The 25,647-nt window shown below is 37.1% G+C and overlaps 1 protein-coding gene and 1 non-coding gene across 6 annotated transcripts in view; one reads left to right on the forward strand and one right to left on the reverse strand.

Moving 5' to 3' along the window:
• LOC120860308 (ubiquitin-associated protein 1) overlaps window positions 1-25,647 on the reverse strand; it is a 65,914-nt gene that overhangs the window by 22,798 nt on the left and 17,469 nt on the right. For 4 of the 5 annotated variants that reach the window (XM_040236090.1, XM_040236093.1, XM_040236094.1 and 1 more), the window contains exon 2: window positions 1,718-1,758. In XM_040236090.1, the coding sequence (XP_040092024.1) occupies window positions 1,718-1,751 (34 nt within the window). In that variant the 5' untranslated portion in view covers window positions 1,752-1,758. Of the gene's footprint in view, window positions 1-1,717; window positions 1,759-15,975; window positions 16,018-25,647 lie in introns of those variants that run through there. The other variant, XM_040236092.1, reaches the window with a different exon arrangement.
• LOC120860364 lies at window positions 21,742-21,848 on the forward strand. Its single transcript, XR_005720310.1, has one exon. It is a non-coding gene; the product is annotated as a U6 spliceosomal RNA (small nuclear RNA).

The raw sequence follows: 25,647 nt of genomic DNA on the forward strand, positions 1-25,647 counted from the left end.
ATTCAGATGCCTACAAGATTGCCTATTAAATATCCTCCACTCATTCCCTTTAATTTCTATTCCTTAAACTACATGATATCTAAAAATAAGATTCTTTATTTTAAAAACCAAACTAAAGCCACCAAAATTCAAGTAGGAGCTCAGCAAATTAAAGCAGAAGCCAAAGAGAGAAAATCTTCTCAAATTTTACTTGGATAGAATGAATGTCTCATTTAAACAATATTTTGGTTAGGAATGTAAAGAGGAGGAGGAAGTCCTTAAAAATTAATCTTCACTGATCAGAATTATAATCTTCTCTCTAGGCTGCTTAGCTGGAATACCTAATAAACTAAGGTCCAACTTATTTTCATTCCAATGAAAATGGAGTTTCCTTGTTCTTTTCTCTCCTAGGTCTTCCCTCTCTCCTTGGCTCTGTCCTCTCTTTTCCCTTGAAAAAGTGATCCAGAGGCAACTAAGATCTGCCTCTCTGTATCATGTGAATACTTTGAAAAAGCCCTGTAATAATCCTTAACAGAGTTAGCTTACCTAGAAGATCTGATGCCTGACCTATTACACAGAATACAAATTCCAGAGTTTGAATGACTGATCCAAAAGGATTTAACAAAACATGCAAGCAATGTATGTAAGCATATGCACAGTGGTGGTTCAAAATATTAAAGTTGTTGCATAAAATATATAAACAAGTTAAAAACCATAGTAACTGTTGCACTACTCTGACTTAGCTAGTGATATTTTGTAGATCAGAAGAGTGTAATGATACATGTTGCCATCCAGTCTAATATATCACTTTTACAATGACAATTTTTAAAATGGAAGATTAGTTTTAAAACCCCTTTAAAATAATTGTGTTATCTGGATATTTCTGGTATTTCTTATCTTTTACTATATGAAAAGATGGTCTAATTTTAACTTCCTAGGTACTTCCATTCCTATCAAATGCAGATAACAAAGTTTATTAATGTATTCATTTTGGAAGGTTGTATCTCAGAAAAAGATGATAAACTATTAGCTTTTAAATGCAAAATTGTAATTCCTGTTGGTTAGTTGCTAAGTCATGTCCAACTCTGCCACCGCATGGACTGTAGCCTGCCAGGCTCTCTGTCCATGGAATTTCCCAGGCAAGAATACTGGAGTGGGTTGCCATTTCCTTCTCCAGGGGATCCCAACCCAGGGATCTCCTACATTGGCAAGAGGATACTTTACTGCTGAGCCACCACAGAAGCCCCAAATTGTCATTACAACTACCAATACTTCTGTAATATATTGACCTGCTAATCATGCCTCATTTGTTGTAAATTACTTCTTTTTATGGGGGAAAAATACCTAAATCGAAACATTATAAAATGTTAATTAAAGGCTTAGAATTGTTCACACCTGATTGGAGAAGAGATGGACCAGTGAATAAGAAAGGGCATGGTAACTACTTCAAAATACTGCTGAAGAGCAACAGAAACAGACAGGCTCCCTATCCAGCTCCAGTAGTTTCGAGTATAATAAACACAATGACACTCCAAAGTTTAACTATCTATTTGAAGAAATGCTTCAATATTAAAGTTATATGTGAAGTTCTATGGAATGCATATATGCTACACTGTTGTACAACTTTATTTTTCTCAATCAGCTCATTTAAATAAACAAAAAGGGACATTTACTAATGTGATTTCAAATTATCTGATCAGATCAAAACTTAAACCATAATATCTAACAGTCCACTTACCATGAAAATCTGCACCCAACTTCTTAGAAGCCATTTAGAACCTGAAAAACAAAGAAACATGTCTTAGCCACATTACACCTCAAGGGGATGTAAACAAACCATTGTAAGAAAATTTAGATACAAAAAAATACCCAGAAGGCTAAAGAGTTCCAGGACTGATACAACCTCAAACTTCTCAGTCCCAAAGTCTTAAAAAAGAAAGCAGAAAGGAGGAGAAACCACTTTTCTATACAAAAACAATCCTGTAATCTACATGTTCTGAAAACAAACAAAATATTAGAACAGCAAACTGGCCACTGACCAATTTATATGCAAACTGTCAAACCCCTCCCCCAAAAAAACCCTACTAAACACTTATCTTCCTGATATAAACTACAAATGTCAGTATTTGGCAGTTTTCTCAAGATTTTTAAACCATCTCATTTAATTCAGTTATGTAAATACAGACCTTTTATTGACAATGAACTGTAACTGTTAAGACTGACACTTCTGAATTAGGGAGTCCATGACGTACAATCTTACCTATCTGTTCGGCTGCGCTGGCCTTAGTTGCGGCACGCAGGATGTTTGTTCTTCACCGTGGCATGTAAACTCTTAATTATGGCATGTGGGATCGAGTTCCCTGACCCGAGATTGAACCTGGGCCCCCTGCACACACTGGGAGTAGGGAATCTTAGCACCTGGACCACCTCTGTACTGTTTCAATTTTGTAGCAAATTCCAAAATGGGGAACCTTCCTGACAATTCAGTGGTTAAGACTCCATGCTTCCACTGTGGGGGCCAGGATTTGATCTCTGGTCAGAGAACTGAGATTCCACAAACTGTAATTCCACAGGCTATGTGTGTGGTGCTGCGCCCCCAAAACTGAAAACACCAAAGAGGAAAATCCATAAAACCACACATCTAGCTTAATACTATTTTTGCACTTCGCCCCTACATAAGCAGTTACAAAGTCCTTCTCTTGCACAAACAACCTGAGTTCTTCAATTTAAAGTTTATTTACCTTGATGCAGTGTTTATACTTTTAACTTAAAATATAAGAATAATGAATTTATAGTATGGTCTCTACCAATTTGCATTACATACAGTACAGTGAAAAGCATCATACTCAAAATGATCTACAAGCATATCCTATTCTACTGCAATTCAATTTACTGCACAAATTAAAAGTATGCTCAACCTTACATTGAGCAAGTCTAAGGAGTGAGGCGCCATTTTTTCAAAAGCATTGTTCACCTCACATCTGGTCACTTTTAGGTAATTCTCACACTACTTCAAACTTTTTCATTATATTTGTCATAATGATTAGTGACCTTTGATATTGCAATTATTATGGCATTTTTTTTTAGCAATGAAGTATTTTTTAATTGAGGTATACATATTGTTTTCTTAAATGATGCTATTATTACACACTTAACAGGTTACGGGGTAAACATAACTTCTCTATGTACTGGACAACCAAAAACCTGTGTGACTTGCTTTACTTTGATACTTGTCTTCTTTAGTGGTCTGGAACCAAACCCATAGTATCTCCAAGGTATGCCTATATTTTCCACTTATATTAAGAAGGCAAGAACATCACACCTATCATGTGAAAAATCTTCAGAATAATTAAATCTGTACAGAATTTTAAGAAACTGACAAGCTGGTTTTAAAATTTACATGTAGAACTTCCCTGGTGGTACAGTGGGTAAGAATCTGCTCGCCAATGCTGGGACACAGGTTTATACCTGGTCTAGGAAGATTCCACACGCCAAGGAGCAACTAGGTCCCATGGACCACGACGACTGAAGTCCACGTGCTGCAGCTATGGAAGCCCCTGTGCCGAGAGCCCGTGAGCTGCAACAGGAGGGGCCAACAGAGTGAGAAGCCCGCGTACTAGCAGCGAGGAGCAACGCCTACGGGCCACAACTGGAGAAAGCCCACACACCGCAAGGAAGGCCCAGCACGGCCAAAAATAATCAAGTTTTAAGTAATAAAATGTACATATAATGGCAAAGGAAACAGCCAAAACGATTGTGAAAAAGAACAAAGTTGGAGAACTTACCACCTAACTTCAAGTCTTGCTATTAAATTACAGTAATTAAGACAGTATGGGGACTTTGCTGGTGGTTCAGTGATTAAGAATCCACCTGCCAATGCTGGGGACACAGGTTCGACCCATGGTCCAGGAACTAAACTCCCACATGCCACAGGGCAACTACTGAGCCCACACAGTACAACTACTGAGCCCACGAGCTCTAGAGCCCGTGCTCCGAAACAAGAGAAACCCATGTGCCACAACCTAAGAGAAGCTCCCACTTGTCTCAACTAGAGAAAGCCCACACATAACACAATGAAAAGCCTGCATACCACGAGGAAGTCCCAGCACAGCCAAAATTTAAAAAAAATTTTTTTTACAATCGAAAGATAATAAATTAACTCCCTTTAGTGAGGGGAAAAAAGCAGCTACCAAACAGAACAAACCACTTCCAATAACCCATTCCTGATTCTAACTTAACCAAGGCCATCTCACAGAGGCAGTTCTATAGCTTATTTCACATCCCAACTTATCTGTCCTACACTGATTAGAAAGTCATGCTATATACTGTCCTGATATTCAGTGACCCAACACTGTAGGTAATGTAGGTGTTCCCACATTAAGACTTACTACTAGCCAGCAAGTGTCATTCAACGGTAGTGTTAAGTGTCAACAGCAAACAATTACCACGCCATTTCCATTACTCATAAAAAGTTACTGGTTAGTTAACTGCTGTGGACTTAACCACAACACTGAGCAGAAGATAAAGGTTGTGCTCAACCCCATTAAGAATAAAAAGTATTATGGAAAAAGTACACACTAGCAGATTTTAAAAGAAAATATATTTTAGAATGTGTGAAAAGAAAAACATTGGAAGGAAATATATTAAAAATATTTAAAGTGGCTGCCTCTAAGTGGCAGCACTGGGAATAATTCATAAAATTTCTCTATAGTTTCTGAACACTCTATGGCAAGCAAGTACTAATTTTATAGTCTTTAAAAGCTCTACTTTAATAGTTTCAATTTCCAGTATGATGTTGGGATGAAGCATTCTGGTTGCCATTCTACTAGTTAACAAACTTAATAATTTTAAAGTATATGGACCATCAATTTTCAAGCAACCAACAAACCATACTGAAAATGACTTAACTTTTTTTTGTATGAACCGAAGACTTCATAGAAACTTACAGGCTTCAATATCATTATAACGTACCTAAAACACAATAATACAGGGAGACTTATAAACCTGGAAGCAAGATTCTTGGCAGCCTCAATCTTCCCACAGAGGCACAGACCAGAAATGCATTTTCTTCTAAATCTCTATTGAAAGCAGGAGAATCTAAGCATCTAGACACTCACAGACAGGTGCAGGAAATTAGTGTTTTCATGTCTGTTTCAAATATTTATTGATATTGTGGGATATCAGCTATTTGAAGAAGCAGCTGTTTTTGAGCGGTAAATGGCTTAGCAGAGGCTCTGATTTTTTTTTTTTTTTTGAGGCAATGATTTAGTAAATTATTTTGTGAATAAGCTAACATCAGGAATGTCTTAAAGAAGTTCCACCAAATTTAAATGAATTTTTAATGACTTTTTAAAAAAGGTTCGACCAACAACAATGCACTGAATGGGAGAAAATGATCTGCAGATTTGATCTGCAAATCATCTATCTGATAAAGAACTTTTATCTAGAATATATAGATAACTCTACACTTCAACAATAGAAACAAGCCAATTAGAAAGTAGGCAAAAGAATCTGTATAATTTCCCAGAGAAGATATACAAATAACTAAGAAACACATGCTGCTGCTGTTGCTGCCAAGTCACTTCAGTCGTGTCCGACTCTGTGCGACCCCAAAGATGGCAGCCCACCAGGCTCCCCCATCCCTGGGATTCTCCAGGCAAGAACACTGGAGTGGGTTGTCATTTCCTTCTCCAATGCATGAAAGTGAAAAGTGAAAGTGAAGTCGCTCAGTCATGTCCGACTCTTAGCAACCCCATGGACTGCAGCCCACCAGGCTCCTCCATCCATGGGATTTTCCAGGTAAGAGTACTGGAGTGGGGTGCCATTGCCTTCTCCAAAGAAACACATGAGAAGATGTTTAACACATCGTTATTCACCAGTCAGGGAAACGCAAATCAAATAACTATACCCACCCCATTAAAGCACACATATTATCAACAACAAAGCAAAATTTCTCTTAAAGTAAGAATAATAAATGAAAATTAAAACACCATACCCCTTTATTACTAGATAAACAATTAGAAAGTATTAAATAAACAATTAAAAATTCTTTAAAATTATGCCTTAATAAGGTGATAAAACATAGATTATCTAGGGGTCTTCTTTAAATATTAAAATAGCTCACTGAATGCAACTCTGATTATATTTTTCACAAACCTTAAGAATATAAGAAATTCATCCATATTTGGTCACTTGAAGAATTTTTTTAATGTCTGCTATGCAGTCAATCTCTGAAGTATCAAAAGTATTTTAGGGACTTTCCCAGGGTCCAGTGGTTGGGTCTCTGGGTTTCGAATGGAGGGGACACAGTTGGATTCCTGTTTGGGGAACTAAGATTTCACAGGCTGTACAGTGTGACCAAAAATAATTTTTTTTTAAAAAAAAAGTGTTTAACAGCTACTTGGGATCAACTTTCTTTTCCCGGAACATCTGAGCAAAATCAAATGCTATGTGTGTGTGTATAGAAGCTTCCACATAAACTTCCTATATTTTAATCATAAGCACTTTTTTGTAACATTTTCGTATAATCTAAATGTTCAATCATGGAAATAATTAAATAATTGGAAATAAAAAAAAGTTTGTGATGGCATGAAGAGTATTCACTAAAAGCACATGAATGATGGGAAATAAATTTTTAATTGTTTTTACAAGTTGAACTGAATTACTTTTACTATGTAAAAAATGTACACAAAAAAAGATCGAAAAAATAAATTTTGCCCCAAATAAAAGTATAAATGCTCCCAGGAGACAATATATTCATAAACAATTATAAATTTCCACTAAAATAAATATAAATGCTTCTATTAAAGGAAAAGTAGAAAGCAGAACAACACATTTTAAATTCATAAACTTTACACTAATAAAGTGCAGAACTCCCTCATATGACCAAGAATTAAAAACAATGTTCTACTTTACTAGTTGAGTGCCATTTCAGTTCAAATGCTACAGGAAAATAACCTAGTAATTTAAATTTTTGAATCACTGATGGAAGACATCTAAGAACAAAGAGAGATGGGGAAACAGGTAACAAGAGAATTAACTGCAGAGAGAGAAGGAGCTAGAGGGCAAAAGGCAGAAGAGATAGAGTAAGGAATGGAAAAAGGGAAAGGTGAGGAGGGTAAGTGAAAGGAGGTAAGGGTAGGAGACCAGGAGAAGAAAAACATTTTAAGCAAGCCCCAGCCAGCTTCACAAGGGGAAGAAAAAGCCCAAGAGCAATTTAATATTAATGTCCTAAATTTCTTTTCTTTCTTGTACCATCATCAAATTACTACTGCAAGAAATTACGCTCTATAAACAGCTTCATAATACACAGCAGCAATTTAATCACTCAGTAAGCTATCCCAGTCACACACAACAATATAAGCTATAATCATCAGGAGTTTCCCAAGATACAAAGTAATCAGGAAATTCTCCAACTTACAGAAAAAGATGGCTTTGGGATCCAGAAAATTGCAAGTCTGAAAACAAAGTTAAGACTTATACAGCATATATGTGACAAAAATCACAAATGCAGCAGCCTTGGCAGTCCGGTGGTTGGGTCTCAAGTGTTTGTGACTTCTCGTTTTCACTGCTGAGGGCAGAGACTCAATCCCTGATCAGGGAGCTAGGAACCAATATGCCAAGTGGTATGGCCAAAAAGAAAAAAAAAAAAATCACACATGTAAATGCCATTTAAACTTCAATACCAGGCTACCCTATACTCATGACAAAAAGCTTTCTTTTCTCCCAGGTCTCAGAGACATTGTGGAGCCTCAGCTTTTCTCATGGGTAAAATAAGGGTAGTAGACTGAATAATCAACCAAATCTAAATGTACTATAAATCTATAATAGTAGAATTACGGAAAATTTTCAAGATGTCCTTTCCATTATAGGGGACCAGAATGCAAAAGTAGGAAGTCAAGAAACACCTGGAGTAACAGGCAAATCTGACCTTGGAGTACAGAATGAAGCAGGGCAAAGGCTAATAGAGTTTTGCCAAGAGAACGCACTGGTGATAACAAACACCTTCTTCCAACAACACGGGAGAAGACTACACATGGACATGACCAGAGGGCCAACACAGAAATCAGGCTGATTATATTCTTTGCAGCAAAAGATGGAGAAGCTCTATACAGTCGTTAAAAACAAGACCGGGAACAGATGGTGGCGCAGATCATGAGGTCCTTATTGCCAAATTCAGACTTAAATTGAAGAAAGTAAGGAAAACCACTAAACCATTCAGGTATGACCTAAATCAAATCCCTTATGATTATACAGTGGAAGTGAGAAATAGATTTAACGGACTAGATCTGACAGACAGAGTGCCTGATGAACTATGGATGGAGGTTCATGACACTGTACAGGAGTCAGGGATCAAGACCACCCCCAAGAAAAAGAAATGCAAAAAAGCAAAATGGCTGTCTGAGGAGGCCTTACAAATAGCTGTGAAAAGAAGAGTAGCAAAAAGCAAAGGAGAAAAGAAAATATATACCCATCTGAATGCAGAGTTCCAAAGAATAGCAAGGAGAGATAAGAAAGCCTTCCTCAGTGATCAATGCAAAGAAACAGAGGAAAACAATAGAATGGGAAAGACTAGAGATCTCTTCAAGAAAATTAGAGATACCAAGGGAACATTTCATGCAAAGATGGGCTCAATAAAGGACACAAATGGTATGAACTTAACAGAAGCAGAAGATATTAAGAGGTGGCAAGAATACACAGAACTGTACAAAAAAGATCTTCACAACCAAGATAATCACGACGGTGTGATCACTCACCTAGAGCCAGACATCCTGGAATGTGAAGTCAAGTGGGCCTTAGGAAGCATCACTATGAACAAAGGTAGTGGAGGTGATGGAATTCCAGTTGAGCTCTTTCAAATCCTGAAAGATGATGCTGTGAAAGTGCTGCACTCAATATGCCAGCAAATTTGGAAAACTCAGCAGTGGCCATAGGACTGGAAAAGGTCTGTTTTCATTCCAATCCCAAAGAAAGGCAATGCCTAAGAATGCTCAAACTACCACACAATTGCACTCATCTCACACACGAGTAAAGTGATGATTAAAATTCTCCAAGCCAGGCTTCAGCAATACATGAACCGTGAAATTCCAGATGTTCAAGCTGGTTTTAGAAAAGGCAGAGGAACCAGAGATCAAATTGCCAGTATCCACTGGATCATTGGAAAAGCAAGAGAGTTCCAGAAAAACATCTATTTCTGCTTTATTGACTATGCCAAAGCCTTTGACTGTGTGGATCACAATAAACTGTGGAAAATTCTTCAAGAGATGGGAATACCAGACCACCTGACCTTGAGAAACCTGTATGCAGGTCAGGAAGCAACAGTTAGAACTGGACATGGAACAACAGACTGGTCAAGGCTGTATATTGTCACCCTGCTTATTTAACTTACACGTAGAGCACATCATGAGAAACACTGGGCTGGAAGAAGCACAAGCTGGAATCAAGCTTGCTGGGAGAAATATCAATAACCTCAGATATGCAGATGACACCACCCTTATGGCAGAAAGTAAAGAAGAACAAAAGAGCCTCTAGATGAAAGCGAAAGAGGAGAGTGAAAAAGTTGGCTTAAAGCTAAACATTCAGAAAACTAAGATCATGGCATCTGGTCCCATCACTTCATGGCAAATAGATGGGGAAACAATGGAAACAGTGTCAGACTTTATTTTTCTGGGCTCCAAAATCACTGCAGATGGTGACTGCGGCCATGAAATTAAAAGACACTTACTCCTTGGAAGGAAAGTTATGACCAACCTGGACAGTATATTAAAAAGCAAAGACATTATTTTGTCAACAAAGGTCTGTCTAGTCAAGGCTATGGTTTTTCCAGTAGTCATGTATGGATGTGAGAGTTGGACATCCAAAGAAAGCTGAGTCCCTTGGACTGCAAGGAGATCCAACCAGTCCATCCTAAAGGAGATCAGTCCTGGGTATTCATTGGAAGGACTGAGACTAAAGCTGAAAATCCAATACTTTGGCCACATGCTGCAAAGAGCTGACTCATTTGAAAAGACCCTGATGCTGGGAAAGACTGAAGGCAGGAGGAGAAGGGGACGACAGGATGAGATGGTTGGACGGCATCATTGACTCAATGGACATGAGTCTGGGTAAACTCCAGGAACTGGTGATGGACAGGGAGGCCTGGCGTGCTGTGGTACATGGGTTGTAAAGAGTCAGACATGATTGAGCGACTGAACTGAAATGAACTGTGACCTCAGAGAGAAGAAAAAAGAATAAATCAGAGGTTTCTAGACCAGTAAGAATACTTGAAAACACACAAATGGTTCTAGGTAACAGATTTCATAGATGTATAATATAGGTGTGTTTTACTTTACTGACAAAGAATGGAGTCCATGACAGATAGCAGAGGAGGCCTCAGTGAGGGCAGACTGATTTTACAACCGAACTGGAGGTGGACAGCGAAGACAGAGGACAGAAGTAGCAGTGTGGCCTGACCGTGGCGCTGGGTGGCCGGCGGGGCAGGGGGAGCAGCAGGGCAGCATCGGGGGAGTGGCGGAGTGAAGCAAAGGGAACTGCACCCTCATAGCTGAGGTGCTGGTCACAGGAAGCAGCTAGCTAGGCAGAGCTGCCTCTGGCCCCTGACACAGGCCCTACAATTTGGCTCCTCTTCCCTGGGGCTGCAGACACTGTGGCCTTCTCCCACTTTCTCTCCTGTCTGGCAGTCTGGCTCCTCTGCTGAGCTATCAGCGGATTCCTGGAGGGCCCCAGCTACCAGCCTGAGCCATACCTGTCCAGATCTGTTTGGATCCTGACCGCAGACAGACCTTGAGCTAAAACCAGACCCCTGCTGTATACACATTCTGTGAAGAATAGCCTGGGCTCTTCCTGAAGAAAGAATTATTTAACATTTCTTTTCCTTTTTTTTTTTTTTTGAGGGGGAGGAGCCACCAAACACACACAAGTGGTCCAAATACGTCTTCATACTAATAGAAAGGCAAAGGAGAAACATTTTAAAGTACTCCCCTCTGAGGGCAACCTGGGCAACCTACAGCCACCAAAGGGCCCAAGACTAGACTCAAATTTTTGCTTCTGTTCTGTGGTCAAGTTTCTTTCTGTCTACCTGTAAAAAAAGATGAAATCCAAAAAATTTTAAAAAAAAGAATGCAATCCATGATGAGCTAACGTTACAAAATGCTTCAAATAACATAGCATCAACACTCATAAAGCACAAACTATAAGAAGAAAATAACTACGTAGAAATACATTATTTGTAAGATAAATCTAACATACTATGTCAAAAGTACCCTGAAATCAGAATATACCTTTTTAAGCATCCACAGAACACTATATAAAAAACTTGAGTAATTATTAGGCCACAAAGAAAATTCCAATGAATTTCAAAAGTCAACAGTAGTACAGCCCATAGTCAAAAGGCAAAAAAATTATAAATTACATCAGAAAATAAAAAAGCCCTACTGCCTGAATTTCTGAACTGTCTCTTAGAGAAATCATGGCTCAAAGAGGGCACCAGAAGGGAATTCCCTAGCAGCCCTGTGGTTAGTACTCTGTGCTTCCACTGCTGGGGGCTCAGGTTCCATCCCTGGTCAGGGAACTAGGATCTTACAAGCCAAGTGGCACAGTCAAAAAAAAGGCAACCAAAAATAAAACACAAAAGATAACGACAATGAAAATACTACAGTTGAGAACCTACATACTATAAGTGGCTAAAGTGATACTCTGGAAAATCTATAGCACACAGCAGTACTCAAGAGGAAAATCCACAGCATGAGAACTTAGGGAAAACACAACAATGCAAACAGCAAAGAAATGGGCAGAAAATAATCAATTTAAACTCAGAAAAACTTATCAACTAAATAAACCCAAGAGCTGATTCTTTGGAAATTAAAACCATCCACCTAAGGTAATTTTAATGGACGTTGGGGGGAATATGTATACAAAACAGAGGAAATTAAAATAATCCCAAATCACTGCTTTGTTCACCTGCTTTCAAATACATTTGAGAACCTGGATAAAATAGATCTTCTAGAAAAATATTAATTATCAAAACTGACCACAGAAGAGGCAGAAATCTTAACATATAACCAAAGAAGAAATTGAAAAAATTATCAAAGCACTCTTGCCACCCAAAAGAAACCTTAGTCCAATGACTTTAATGGTTCAAAAACATAAAAGAAAAGTTTCTAATTTTTTTTAGAAGTAAGACTACTGGGACTTCCCTGGTGGTCCAGTGGCTAAGACTCCATGCTCACCAATGCAAGGGGCCCAGGTCAGAGAACTAGATCCCACACACCAAAACTGAGGATCTCACATGCTGCAATGAAGATCAAAGATTCCACATGCCACAACTAAGAACCAGTGCAGTCAAATAAATAAATACATGAATATATTGTTATAAAAATTAAAACAGTAGGACTATTGATTCCATAAAAGAAAAAACTACAGAAAAATCTCATGTATAAACACGGATTAAAAAATCCTCAAAAAATGAGAATTTATAGGAAAACATCATGTCCAAGTGGGATTTATGTTATGAATACAGGAGAGTTCAATGTTAGGAATCTGTTGATGTAATTCACCATATATTAATACATCTAGAAAGAAAAATCATATAGCCATCTCCTTAACATAACATTAAAAATAGTAACAAAAATCATCTCACTCAATACCAAAGCCAGAGAATACTAATGGAGAAACTATACCAAGACTTCACTAAGCATAGGAACAAGACAAAGATGTCGATTATCACAACTGCTTTATTTAACATTAGATAAAAGGAATAAAAGGTATAAAAGTCAGAAGACAGACTTCCCCAAGGAGATCCAAAAACTGAAAAACTATTACAAACAAGAGAATACAAAAAGGTGTTACTCAGTACAAAATTAATATTCTGAAACAAATAGCCTTCATACATACAATGATCAGATAAGAAGTACAATGGAAGCAAAATGTACCATAAGAGATAAGACAACAAACTGAAAATTTCTTAAAGAGATGGGAATACCAGTTCATCTTAACCTGCCTCCTGAGAAACCTGTATGCAAGTCAAGAAGCAGCAGTTAGAACTGAACATGGAAAAACGGACTGGTTCAAAATTGGAAAGAAGTATGTCAAGGTTGTATATTGTACCCTGCTTATTTATCTTACATGCAGAGTACATCATGTGAAATGCCAGGGTGGATGAATCACAAGCTGGAATCAAGAATGGCGGAAGAAATATCAACAACCTCAGTTATGCAAATGATACCACCGAGATGGCAGAAAGGAAGACGAATGAGCCTCTTGATGAAAGTGAAAGAGGAGAGTGAAAAAGCTGGCTTAAAACTCAACATTCAAAAAACTAAGATCATGGCATCGGGTCCCATTACTTCATGGCAAATAGATGAGGAAAAAATGGAAATGGTGGCAGATTTTATTTTCCTGGACTCCCAAATCACTGTGGATGCTGACTGCAGCCATGAAATTAAAAGACGCTTGCTCTGTGGAAGAAAGGCTATGACAAAAACAGACAGTGTATTAAAAAGCAAGACATCACTTTGCCAACAAACTCTATAGTCAAAGCTATGGTTTTTCCAACAGTCATGTTCAGATGTGAGAGTTGGACCATAAAGAAGGTTGAGTGCTGAAGAACTGATGCTCTCAAACTGTAGTGCTAGAGAAGACTCCTGGGAATCCCTTGGACAGCAAGGATATCAAACATGTCAATCCTAAAGGAAATCAACCCTGAATATTCATTGGAAGGACTGATGCTGAAGCTGAAGCTACAATACTTTGGCCACTTGATGTGAAGAGCTGATTCACTGGAAAAGACCCTGATGCTGGGAAAGATGGAAGGCAGGAGGAAAAGGGGACGACACAGGATGAGATGGTTGAATCTCATCATCAGATCAATGGACATGAGTCTAAGCAAACTTCAGGAGTTAGTGAAGGACATGGAAGCCTGGTGTGGTGCAGTCCATGGGGTCGTAAAGAGTCAGACATGACTTAGGAACTGAACAACAACAAAAAAAGAAAAAACACTAAAACTATTAAGACACAAAAAAAGACACAATTGCAAAAAAAATTGATAATCTTGGCTAAAACATACATCATTAAGATCAATTCCTCCCTAAGTTGCTGTTTTTGTTTCCCTAATCTTGTTTTTGTTTTTTTAACAAGACAAGCTGATTCTAAAGTTCATATGAAAATATCAGTTAACAATAGCCAAGAAAATTTCAAAGAAAATAATAAATGGAAAACAGCCTATCAGATACTAAAATACTTATTACAAGAAACAACACTTAAATCTGTCCTGTACTGGCACATAAAATCAATGGAAGAGAGTAGAAATCTCTAAAAATATCCTAATATAGACATTTAAAGTGCCATTTGAAATCTGTCAAGTGCCAATTAGCTACCTAGAAAAAAGTTGGATGCTCATCTCACACTTCCATATCAAATTCCAGACAAAAGTACAGTGTCAGTACACAACTGCCCTATTTTCACTCTATACAGAAAGCTAACAACCAAAAATAACTTTCTGAAACTTAAAATCCAACATAACTCTTGCTTCATGAAAAACTTCAAAAACAAAGGTTATTTTTAAAGGCAAGTTGTTGACTGTACAAGGTTTTTCACTAATTTCTCTTGCAATTGAGGTTTTCACCAAAGCTACTCATCATGTAGTATACTAAAGACTTTAAGAAAAGCAAACAGTGGAGTGAGAGGGAGGCTTAAGAGGGAGGGATATATGTATACTTATAGCTGATTCATACTTGTTTGAAGTATGGCAAAAACCAACACAACATTGTAAAGCAATTATCCTCCAACTAAAGAAAAGCAACTACTGATTCAGTGCAAAGTTCATTTCACACAATTTAATAAACACCAATTATAGTTAAACATGAGCCTGCTAAAATTTAAAAAGCAACAAGTAGAGACTTCTTTGGCAGTCCAGTGGTTAAGACTCTGTGCATCCAATGCAGGGGATGCAGGTTGAATCCCTGGTTGGGCAAAGAAGATTCCATATGCCCTGCCATGCGGTTAAAAAAAAAAGCAGTAACTAAAAAGATAACATAGTACTGTCAAGACAAATTACTGACCCAATCTGATGTTATTAAAACTGCAATTAAGAACTCTACCTAATTCCAAAATGGGTCAAGAAAAATCCAAAAAAGGATTTTCCTGGACTCTGGATGCCTCTTAATCCTCCAAACATCTAGCACAGCATCTAATCTTTAGTAGAGGTGGCTTTTCATATCTTCCTGCCCTCTCAAACTTTCTGAAAATATAATTCTATATCACTAACTAATACATAATTTGATAATGAAACCAGACAAAACAACACCCTTAAAATCAAAAAGTTAAACAATGATTTCCTATAGTTACCAATAAATAGTCTGAAATTATTAGGCCTATGAGACTAACATATGTAAGAACAGAAATGTATTGACTAGCTAAAACTTAGTATTGGAAGTGATAACATAAATCATTAGTCAATTAAAAATTTCAAGTCAGTATCTTAGCCAATTCATTAAATTCACTTAAAATGTTTTCCTTTATGTAATTTAGAGTTGTGAGTAACAGTACAATATCCCAAGAGGAAATACAGCCATAAACCTATCCCATTAAATTTTTAAAACTATGAAAAAAAAATTAACCAGGAAAAAATAATTTCAAGAAATTGTTGAACCAAAATATCATCTGGAACCTCCCTGGTGGTCCAATGGTTAAGACTCTGCCTGCCAACACAGGGCATACATGGGTTCAGTCCCTGGCCCGGGAAGATTCCACAACCACGGAGCAACTGAGCAGATGTTCTGCAACTACTGAGCCCGTGTGCCGCAACTACTGAAGTCCATGCACCACAGAGCCCGTGCTTTGCAACAAGAGAAGCTGCCGCAGCAGGAAGCTCACGCACTGCACCTAGAGAGAAGCCTCCACATGCCATAGCTAGAAAAAGCCTGTGCATAGCAACAAAGACCCAGCATAGCCAAGAATAAATAAATAAATAAAATCAAAAGACTTGGGTTCTGGTCTCACTTCTTTCATCAATTTGGGATGGTTTGGAATCAGTCAAAACTTCTGAAAGAAAGAAGGAAAAAAAATTCAGGGCTTCTTCTGTAAAAAGAGAAGCCTGGAGTAAATGATCTCTGACAATCTTTTCAAACTCTTTATGGGTCCAGACACATACTTTTATAACTTTGTACTTCAATCGTTTTTACAGTCATATATATATATAAGGGGCTTTCCTGGTGGCTCAGATGGCAAAGAATTTGCTAGTAGAAGGAAATCTGACAGTAAAGAATCTGCAACACAGAAGACCCCAGTTCGATTCCTAGGTCAGGAAGATCCTCTGGAGAAAGGATAAACTACCCACTCCAGTCTTGGGCTTCCCTGGTGGCTCATTCAGTTAAGAATCCTCCTGCAATCCGGGAGACCTGTGTTTGATCCCTGGGTTGGGAAGAGCCCCTAGAGTAGGGCATGGCAACCCACTCCAGTATTCTTCCCTGGAGAATACCCATGGACAGAAGAGCCTGGCAGGCTACAGTCCATGGGGTTGCAAAGAGTTGGACATGGCTGAGCAACTAAGCACAGCACAACATATATACATATATAAGAAAGATATCAGAAGACTTCCCATTCTTAGTTATGAGGGCACATAAAAGCATGTATTCACTTGTTGAGTCTATGACTCAGTAAGTGTACATAGTCCACACCCATGTTTTTCTGAAGGAGAAAATGCTTACTATTTGACACTAATAATACTATTTCACTCTACAAGAAGCCAACACAAAATAACTGGTTAATGTAAATACAAAGCAGCTAATTATCATACCAGATGCTATTAATCTGACCTGAGAGAAGTAATCACAAACATAACTTTTCGTCCTTTCAGCAGTCTTCACACTCAGTGGATTACTTCAGTCTGACTGTCCCAGTCATGTGAAATCTGAATGATTTTTTTCCCATAGAAACAAAGAAATAACAGAGCCTTGTTCCCTAAACTTAAGAACTCATACCCTCAGGGGAACACTGTGCAATAACAGGGAACAAATAAAGATGGCGCAACGTCAGAGAATATCAAGGATCTGAGGTTAGAAGGTTAGGGTTGCTAAGTAATTTCACAGGCAAAGAAAACCCCTTTATGTAAATATAAGTACCAGAATAATTTTATTTAAAGTTCTATCAAGTCTTTAAGAAAATAATTATTCCAACACATAAATTATCCTTACGCATAAAATGGAAGCAGACAAACACAGCTTTGCAGTTTAGTTTTATACAGGATTTATTTATTGCCTAGCTTTCTCCCCCAGGCTTTAAGCACTGCAAGTACAAGAACCACTTTGGTTTTGTTCACTATTTCACCAAACATACTGCCCTGTGAGTAGTGCTCAATAAGTACCTACTGAATGAATGTTGCCAAATTTCCAAGTTATTATATGAGATTAGCATAATACTGACACCAAAACTTGACCAGGGAAGGAGAAAAACAAGAAAATAAGAAATAAACGTATGCGTGGGCGCTAAGTTGCTTCAGTGGTGTCCAACTCTTTGCAACCCCATGGACTGTAGCCTGCCAGGCTCCTCTGCCCATGAGATTTTCCAGGCAAGAATACTGCAATGGGTGGCCATGCCCTCCTCCAGGGAATCTTCCTTACCCAAGGAATGAACATGGGTCTCCTGCATTGCACATTCTTTACATCTGACCCACCAGGGAAGCCCACATATACTTATCATTAATTTCTAATTAAAACAGTAGTAAATTGAATTAAACAGCAGACTCCTGGCTGTAGGATATTTTCCAGGAAAAATATTGTGTTGACTTCAACACAAAATTTCAAAGGAGGAAAAGGAAAAGGAAAAATAGAAAGGAGGGAATCTATAAGTTAAAAAAAAGAGGGTAAGAGATAAATCTAAAGCAGTCATAATATACAGATTTCTTTATTTGGATACCAGATCCCAACCAAAATAAACTGAGAAAAAAAGACAAAACAATTGAGAAAATATTAACACCCACTGGACATATGATAATATTAAATAATAAGTTAAATTTTAAGATAGGATAATGGTATCAGTTTTTTTTAATTCCTATCTTTCAGAGATACACCAAAATATATTTACAATTAGAAAGCTACATCTGGGATTTGTTCCAAAATAACTCTGAAGAGGACATGTACATGAAACAAAATCATTATAGTAACTATAAATGCAGTATAATCTCTAAAATTTGTGAATCACTATACTGCACACCTGAAATTTATTTATTTTTATTTTTTTGAAATTTATTTTTTTTAAAGGAACAAAAAAGATTAACACCTGTTACACTTAGATCTACATTTATAAGTTTAGAACATTATAAAAGAAAGAACTAAAACAAAAAGATGTTACTGCCATACTGTTAAATGACAGAGGCTGCAATTAATCACATTTTAATTTTCTAAATTTTCTAATTTTAATTTTATAAAACTATGAATTAAACCTAATATAATTGGCAACCATCATTATTAATAATCTACAGTTTCAGCAAATGCTAAAACTAGTGGGTTCAAGTTCCACAAGAGTAACAGGATATGTATATGGTCTCAAAGTATCTCCCCCCAATATATTTTTTTATTAATTATAGTGGAGAAAACAGTAACTTTCTCTTGGCAGACACCACTTTAACCAAGTAACCAAAACTGATTAACACCACCACCAGTAACAAGACAAACTGACACCTCCATATATGATATACTGAAAACACATCAATTCTGCAGTATTCCTGCCAAAAATTAATCAATCATGAGAGGGTATCAAACAACCTGAATCTAATCATGAAGAAGTACCAAAACAAACTGATCTTGAGGGACATTCTATAAATGATCTGTACTCTACAAATATATCAAAATCATGAGACAAAGACTGAAAAACTGTTTCAGATTAAATAAAGTCAATTTAAGCGACAAAACCACTAAATGTACTACATGAACCAAGATGCTTTTCTGTTGTTAAGACTGCTGGACAATGGGTGACTCAGTATCAGTTAATTTCTTGATTTTTATCATTAATATCTAGCTATGTAAGAGAACATTCTTATTTTTAGAAAGCACACACTGTAAAGTAGTACTAGGGTATCATGCCTGCAATATTTCAAGCAATTATGAAAAAGATAGTATGTATAATGTAAATACAAATTTACAGATAGATGACACAGGAGGAGAATAAATGAAGATAAAAAATATGAAACACTTAGGTATCTCAGTAGAAGGTATACAGGAACTCTGTACTATTATTGAGAGTACTCTGGTGAATCAGAAATTGTATCAAAATAAAAACTTAAAGATAAACTCAGTAAGCACATATATTGGTTTTTTTATCAGGAAGGATTCATACCAAACTGTTAACAGTGGTTAGTTCTAGAAGAAAGAAAAAAGAAAGCTTTGATGTTCTTTTTTCTATACTTCTGTAATTTTTATTCTGGAGCTGAAAAATTCAATAACTGAAACAAAAAGTTCCCTAGAGGAATACAAGAGTAGATGTGAACAGGCAAAAGGAAGAATCAGCAAACTTGAAGATAGAGCAATGTCTACAAATAAAGGAAAAAGAATAAAGAAAAGCAAACAGAGTCTAAAGGACCTGTGAGATGCCTTTAAGCATAACAACATCCCCTTTACAGGAGTCTCAGAAGAAAAAGGACGACAGAAAGACTATCTAAAAATATAATGGCCAAAATCTTCCCAGATGTGATGAAAAATGTCAATCTACAAATCCAAGCAGCTCAATTAACTCCAAGTATGATAAACTCAAAGAGATTCAAACCCAAACACATTATAACCAAACTGTTGAATGACTCTTTAAAACCAAGAAAAAGAACTCATCATTTACAAGAGAGCCTCAATAAGATTAACAGCCAATTTCTAATAAGAAACTATGAAGGACAGAAGACAGTAAGTAGGATGACATATTTAAATTGCAAAATAAAACAAAACACTGTCAACCAAGAATACTGTATCTGGCAAAGAGACTATCCTTCAAAAATGACGGAAAAATTGAAATATTCTCAGATATATGAACCTGAAGGACTTTCTTGCCAGTGGACCTGGCCTATAAGATACATTAAAAATGCTTCAGGCTAAAACGGCAGAATACTACACTAACTCAAAGCCCTAAGAAGAAATAAAGATCTCTGCTAAGGATACATAAGCTAAATAGCTTTTTTGGTTTCCAACTCCTCTTTTTTCTTGTACAGAATTTTTAATGCACAAGAATTATTATAAATCTATGTTACTGTCGTTCCATGTCTGGTTTATTTCACTTACCATAATGTCCTCTAGGTTCACTCATGTTGTATATAAAGTTGCAGTCTGTGACAACAACATTTAAAAGGGATATGATGGAACCATATAGGAACAGAGTCTTTATATGATACTGAAGTGGGTTATCAGTTCAAACTAGACTATTAGAAATATAAGATGTTAAATATAATCCTCAAGAGAAATGAAAACATACACTCACATGGACAAAGTGAAAACAACCCAAATGTCCATCAACTGATGAATGGATAAATAAAATATGATATACCCACACAATGGCATGTTATTTGGCAATAAAAAGAATACTATGGCATGGTTAAACACAGAGTACATGCTGAATTAGTAAGAAGTAAGTCACAGAAGACTACCTATTATGTTTTCATTTATGTGAAATGTCTAGAATAGGCAAATCCACAAACAAAGTAAATTAGTGGCTGCAAGGGGCTGTGGGAAGAGAGTAATAGGGAATGAATGTTAACAGGCATTAGGATTCTTTTTAGGGTATTGAAAATTCTCTGGAACATTTTCAATAGATTGCAGTGGTGGTTTTACCACACTGTGAAAATAATAAGGACCACCGAATTGTACATTTTTAATGAATGAATTTTGTGGTATATGAACTATATCCTAACAAAGCTTTTTTTTTAATGCAGCCCTAAATACAGAACAGGACAGAAGGTAGAAAAAACTACCACAATTAAAGTGTTTCAAGCTCAGGATCAATGGTTTTAAGCAGTTCCCAAATCTGTCTAACAACTTTCTCAGGACAGAACTGAAATAATGAAAAAGAGAAATAAAACCTCTAAGAGCCGGTACTCACCTCTTCCAATTCAAGAGGTAAGTACTAAGCAAAATGCACTTGTAAAAACTGAAATCTAAACACATCAGAAAAATTTAGATCATCACCAGATTTTTAAAAAATCTGAGTAACAAATAGCTTCCAGATAGACAGTGGTTATCTTCAAAGGAAAGAGTAAGACTTGCCTCAAGAACTTTCACTATCAACAGCTGAGGCTATAAAAGTATGGAGCTATTATCTTCAAAAATCTAATTAAGAATAGTTCTAAGGATTTCCCTGGTGGTTCAGTAGTTAAGAATCCACCTGCCAATGCAGGAGAGACAGGTTCAATCCCTGCTCCAGGAAGATTCCACATGCCACGGGGCAATCTTGTGGAATGTGCACCTGTGTGCCACAGCTACTGAGCTGGTGCTCTAGAGCACATGCTCTGCAACAAGAGAAGCCACTGCAAGAAGGCCACACACTGCAACTAGACAGTAGCTCCCCCTCGCCCCAACTAGAGAAAGCCCCGCACAGCAACAAAGACCCAGCACAGTCAAAAATAAATAAAATATTGTTCTAAAATTAGAATCCCAGTATCCAAATGAGTTGGCAAAATGAAAACATTTCAACATCCAAAGACTGAAAATTCACCTTTCATTGATTTCTCCCTGAAAAAAGAATCCAGATAAATAGTTCAGCAAAGCATTAAATTAATATAAAGTAGGTGAAATGGTGCTCGCTTCGACAGCACATATACTAAAATTGGAATGATACAAAGAAGATTAGCATGGCCCCTGAGCAAGGATAACACGCAAATTCATGAAGCGTTCCATATTTTTAAAGTCTACAAGCAATAAATGCTGGAGAGGGTGTGGAGAAAAGGGAACTCTCTTACACTGCTGGTGGGAATGCAAACTAGTATAGCCACTATGGAGAACAGTGTGGAGACTCCTTAAAAAACTGGAAACAGAACCGCCTTATGACCCAGCAATCCCACTTCTGGGCATACACACCGAGGAAACCAGAACTGAAAGAGACACATATACCCCAATGTTCATCGCAGCACTGTTTATAATAGCCAGGACATGGAAGCAACCTAGATGTCCATCAGCAGATGAACAGATAAGAAACCTGTGGTACATATACACAATGGAGTACTACTCAGCCATTAAAAAAAATACATCTGAATCAGTTCTAATGAGGTGGATGAAACTGGAGCCGATTATACAGAATGAAGTTAAGCCAGGAAGAAAAACACCAATACAGTATACTAACGCATATATATGGAATTTAGAAAGATGGTAACAATAACCCTGCATGCGAAACAGCAAAAGAGACACAGATGTATAGAACAGGCTTTTGGACTCTGTGGGAGAGGGAGAGGGTGGAATGATTTGGGAGATTGGCATTGAAACATGTATAATATCATATAAGAAACGAATCGCCAGTCTAGGTTCGATGCAGGATACAGGATGCTCGGGGCTGGTTGCACTGGGATGACCCAGAGGGATGGTATGGGGAGGGAAGTAGGAAGGGGATTCAGGAACACGTGTACACCCGTGGTGGATTCATGCTGATGTATGGCAAAACCAATACAATAAAGTTTAAAAAAAAGGAAAAAAATAAAGTAGGTGAAATGTAAAACATCAGAAAAGGCAGTGGGCAGGGACTTCCCTGGTGAAAAAATGGTTAAGAATTCGATCCAGGGAATACGGGTTTGATCTCTGTTCAGGGCCTTAAGATCCCACATGTCAAAGAGTAACTAAGCCTCGAATTCTGAGATTGCAAGCTCTGGAGCCCTCACACCACAACTAGAGAGTCCATGTACTGCAATGAAAGATCCCAAGTGCCACAACTAAGACCTGATGCAACCTAATAAATATTTTTTAGAAAGAAAGAAAAAGCAGAGGGCAGATAAATCAGTAAAATATATTTAGTCCAACTCCCAACATAAAAGTAATAGATCTGGAACTGAAATCTGAGATGACCTAAAATGGGAGAAATATGGGAAAGGAATAAGTAAAACAAACTTGTCTTATTGTAGAGATCACATATGCAGCACACATAGATTTAACATATAAAAATTTTAACAACCACCAACAGGAATAAAGGAGTAAGATAAGCAACTTTCAAGTAACTAAAGAAGTCAAATATAGAAAATTCATCAAAAGGAAGAATGATTTTAAAAAACAAGAAAAAAAGGAAGGAAAACAGAAAATGTAGAATAAGAATTAAACTAAATATATTTTTAATCACAATTAACATGAAAAAATTTACTCCCTCTGTTCAAAGACCAATTTTCAGCCTGGGTTCCAAAAAGAAAAAGTATAAAAGATAAGCTTTTTAGAAAATGGGAACACACAGGACGAACTGTTACGGAAAAGATAACAGTGTGTTTCAAGTCTAGGAAACAAAATCAACAAAGGCTCCTCATCCTTTGAAAATATCAACTAACATACTTTGCTTCAGATTACTGCATGCAGCAATTAAGATAACAAAATTACTGGCAACTGTGATAAGGTCTCTACTTCTAAAGCTGAAGGTACATTCATGTTTATATTGACTTCTGAGTCCCTGAAAATCAAATAGAAAACCCTCTAAAAGGTAAAAGATTTTTTTTTTTAAGTTAAAGATATAATTTCAGCATTCAGTTCAGTTCAGTTGCTTAGTCATGTCCAACTCTTTGCGACCCCAGGAATCGCAGCACTCCAGGCCTCCCTGTCCATCACCAACCCCCGGAGTTCACTCAGATTCACGTTCATCGAGTCAGTGATGCCATCTAGCCATCTCATCCTCTGTCGTCCCCTTCTTCTCCTGCCCCCAACCCCTCCCAGCATCAAAGTCTTTTCCAATGAGTAAACTCTTCGCATGAGGTGGCCAAAGTACTGGAGTTTCAGCTTTAGCATCATTCCTTCCAAAGAAATCCCAGGGTTGATTTCCTTCAGAATTGATTGGTTGGATCTCCTTGCAGTCCAAGGGACTCTCAAGAGTCTTCTCCAACACCACAGTTCAAAAGCATCAATTCTTCGGCGCTCAGCTTTCTTCACAGTCCAACTCTCACATCCATACATGACCACTGGAAAAACCATAGCCTTGACTAGACGGACCTTTGTTGGCAAAGTAATGTCTCTGCTTTTGAATATGCTATCTAGGTTGGTCATAACTTTTCTTCCAAGGAGTAAGCTTCTTTTAATTTCATGGCTGCAATCACCAGTTCTAACTGTTGCTTCTGCAGTGATTTTGGAGCCCCAAAAAATAAAGTCTGACACTGTTTCCCCATCTATTTGCCATGAAGTGATGGGACCAGATGCCATGATCTTCGTTTTCTGAATGTTGAGCTTTAAGCCAACTTTTTCACTCTCTTCTTTCACTTTCATCAAGAGGCTTTTTAGTTCCTCTTCACTTTCTGCCATAAGGGTGGTGTCATCTGCATATCTGAGGTTATTGATATTTCTCCCGGCAGTCTTGATTCCAGCTTGTGTTTCTTCAGCATACATATGTACTAAATCTTTTGAAACTCCTCTCGAAAATAACCAAAGCTCTACCACCCTCCAAAGAGTGTAAAAGTATTCCACTAAGTTTCTCCTCTCATCACCACATAAATTTTTAAAAAGTCATAAAAGAATGAAAATACTGGCATATTTTATTTTAGGGCAAAAAATAAAATCACAGCAGATAAAATGTCAACACAGTGAACTTTGTCTATTAGCAAAATATTAATATTACCTTTTCATATCCATGTTGAATAGAAATACAAATCCTACCAGGTTACTGGCCCAAGTTGCTTAAATATAGCATCCCAGTGTCTAACCTGAAATTTCTAACTACAAAGTCAGAAATATGACATATTGGTTTGCTCTACTACAGAAACGGAAGCTTCTGTTAAAAGTATATTTAGGAAATTCCAAACATAAAGGATTTGCTTAATTTGCAGCAGTTACATAATACAGAACTATTTCTAAGGCAAATGTAAACATAAGTTGTAAAAATCCTCATTCCCTAATAGAATAATATTATGACTCTATCAACATGGTGTACAAATTATCCAACTATGTACAAGCTAGTTAATTTACCTATAATGCAACTAATGTATATTATTTTCACAAAAATGAGAAACATTGACAACTGTAAGCAAGAACAGTGGTCTGGAAAAATACCTATAGCACAATGAAACCATCAGTGCCTGGACCCATATTAAAAATCAGAATACCACTGACTTCAAATTTTAAACATGTCAATTCTTTTCTAAATAATAATTAAGAAAAACAGAAGAGAACAAATAATAAAGACAAAAGTTGATTCTTTGCAAAGGTCAATAAAATTGATAAAACCCCAGACCAGGCTATTTAGAAGAAAACAAAATGACTGATTTCAGGAATGGACGACTTCTGAATATCACTATAGATCTTATAAAGACTAAAAGAGAATATAATACAGAAACAATTTTATGCCAAAAGTTTGGCATTTTAGGTGAAATGAATGAACCAATTTCACAAAAAACACAAATGACCAAAGCTCACCTGAAATGAAATAAATAGCCTCAATAGCCCTATACCTTTCAAATGAACTGAATTTGAAGTTAAAAATCTTATAAAGAAAACTCAGGGCCCACCTAGTTTTACTGGTGAAATCAACTAT

Source organism: Oryx dammah, unplaced genomic scaffold (genome assembly GCF_014754425.2).
Source record: "Oryx dammah isolate SB20612 unplaced genomic scaffold, SCBI_Odam_1.1 HiC_scaffold_11056, whole genome shotgun sequence".
Lineage (NCBI taxonomy): Eukaryota > Metazoa > Chordata > Mammalia > Artiodactyla > Bovidae > Oryx > Oryx dammah.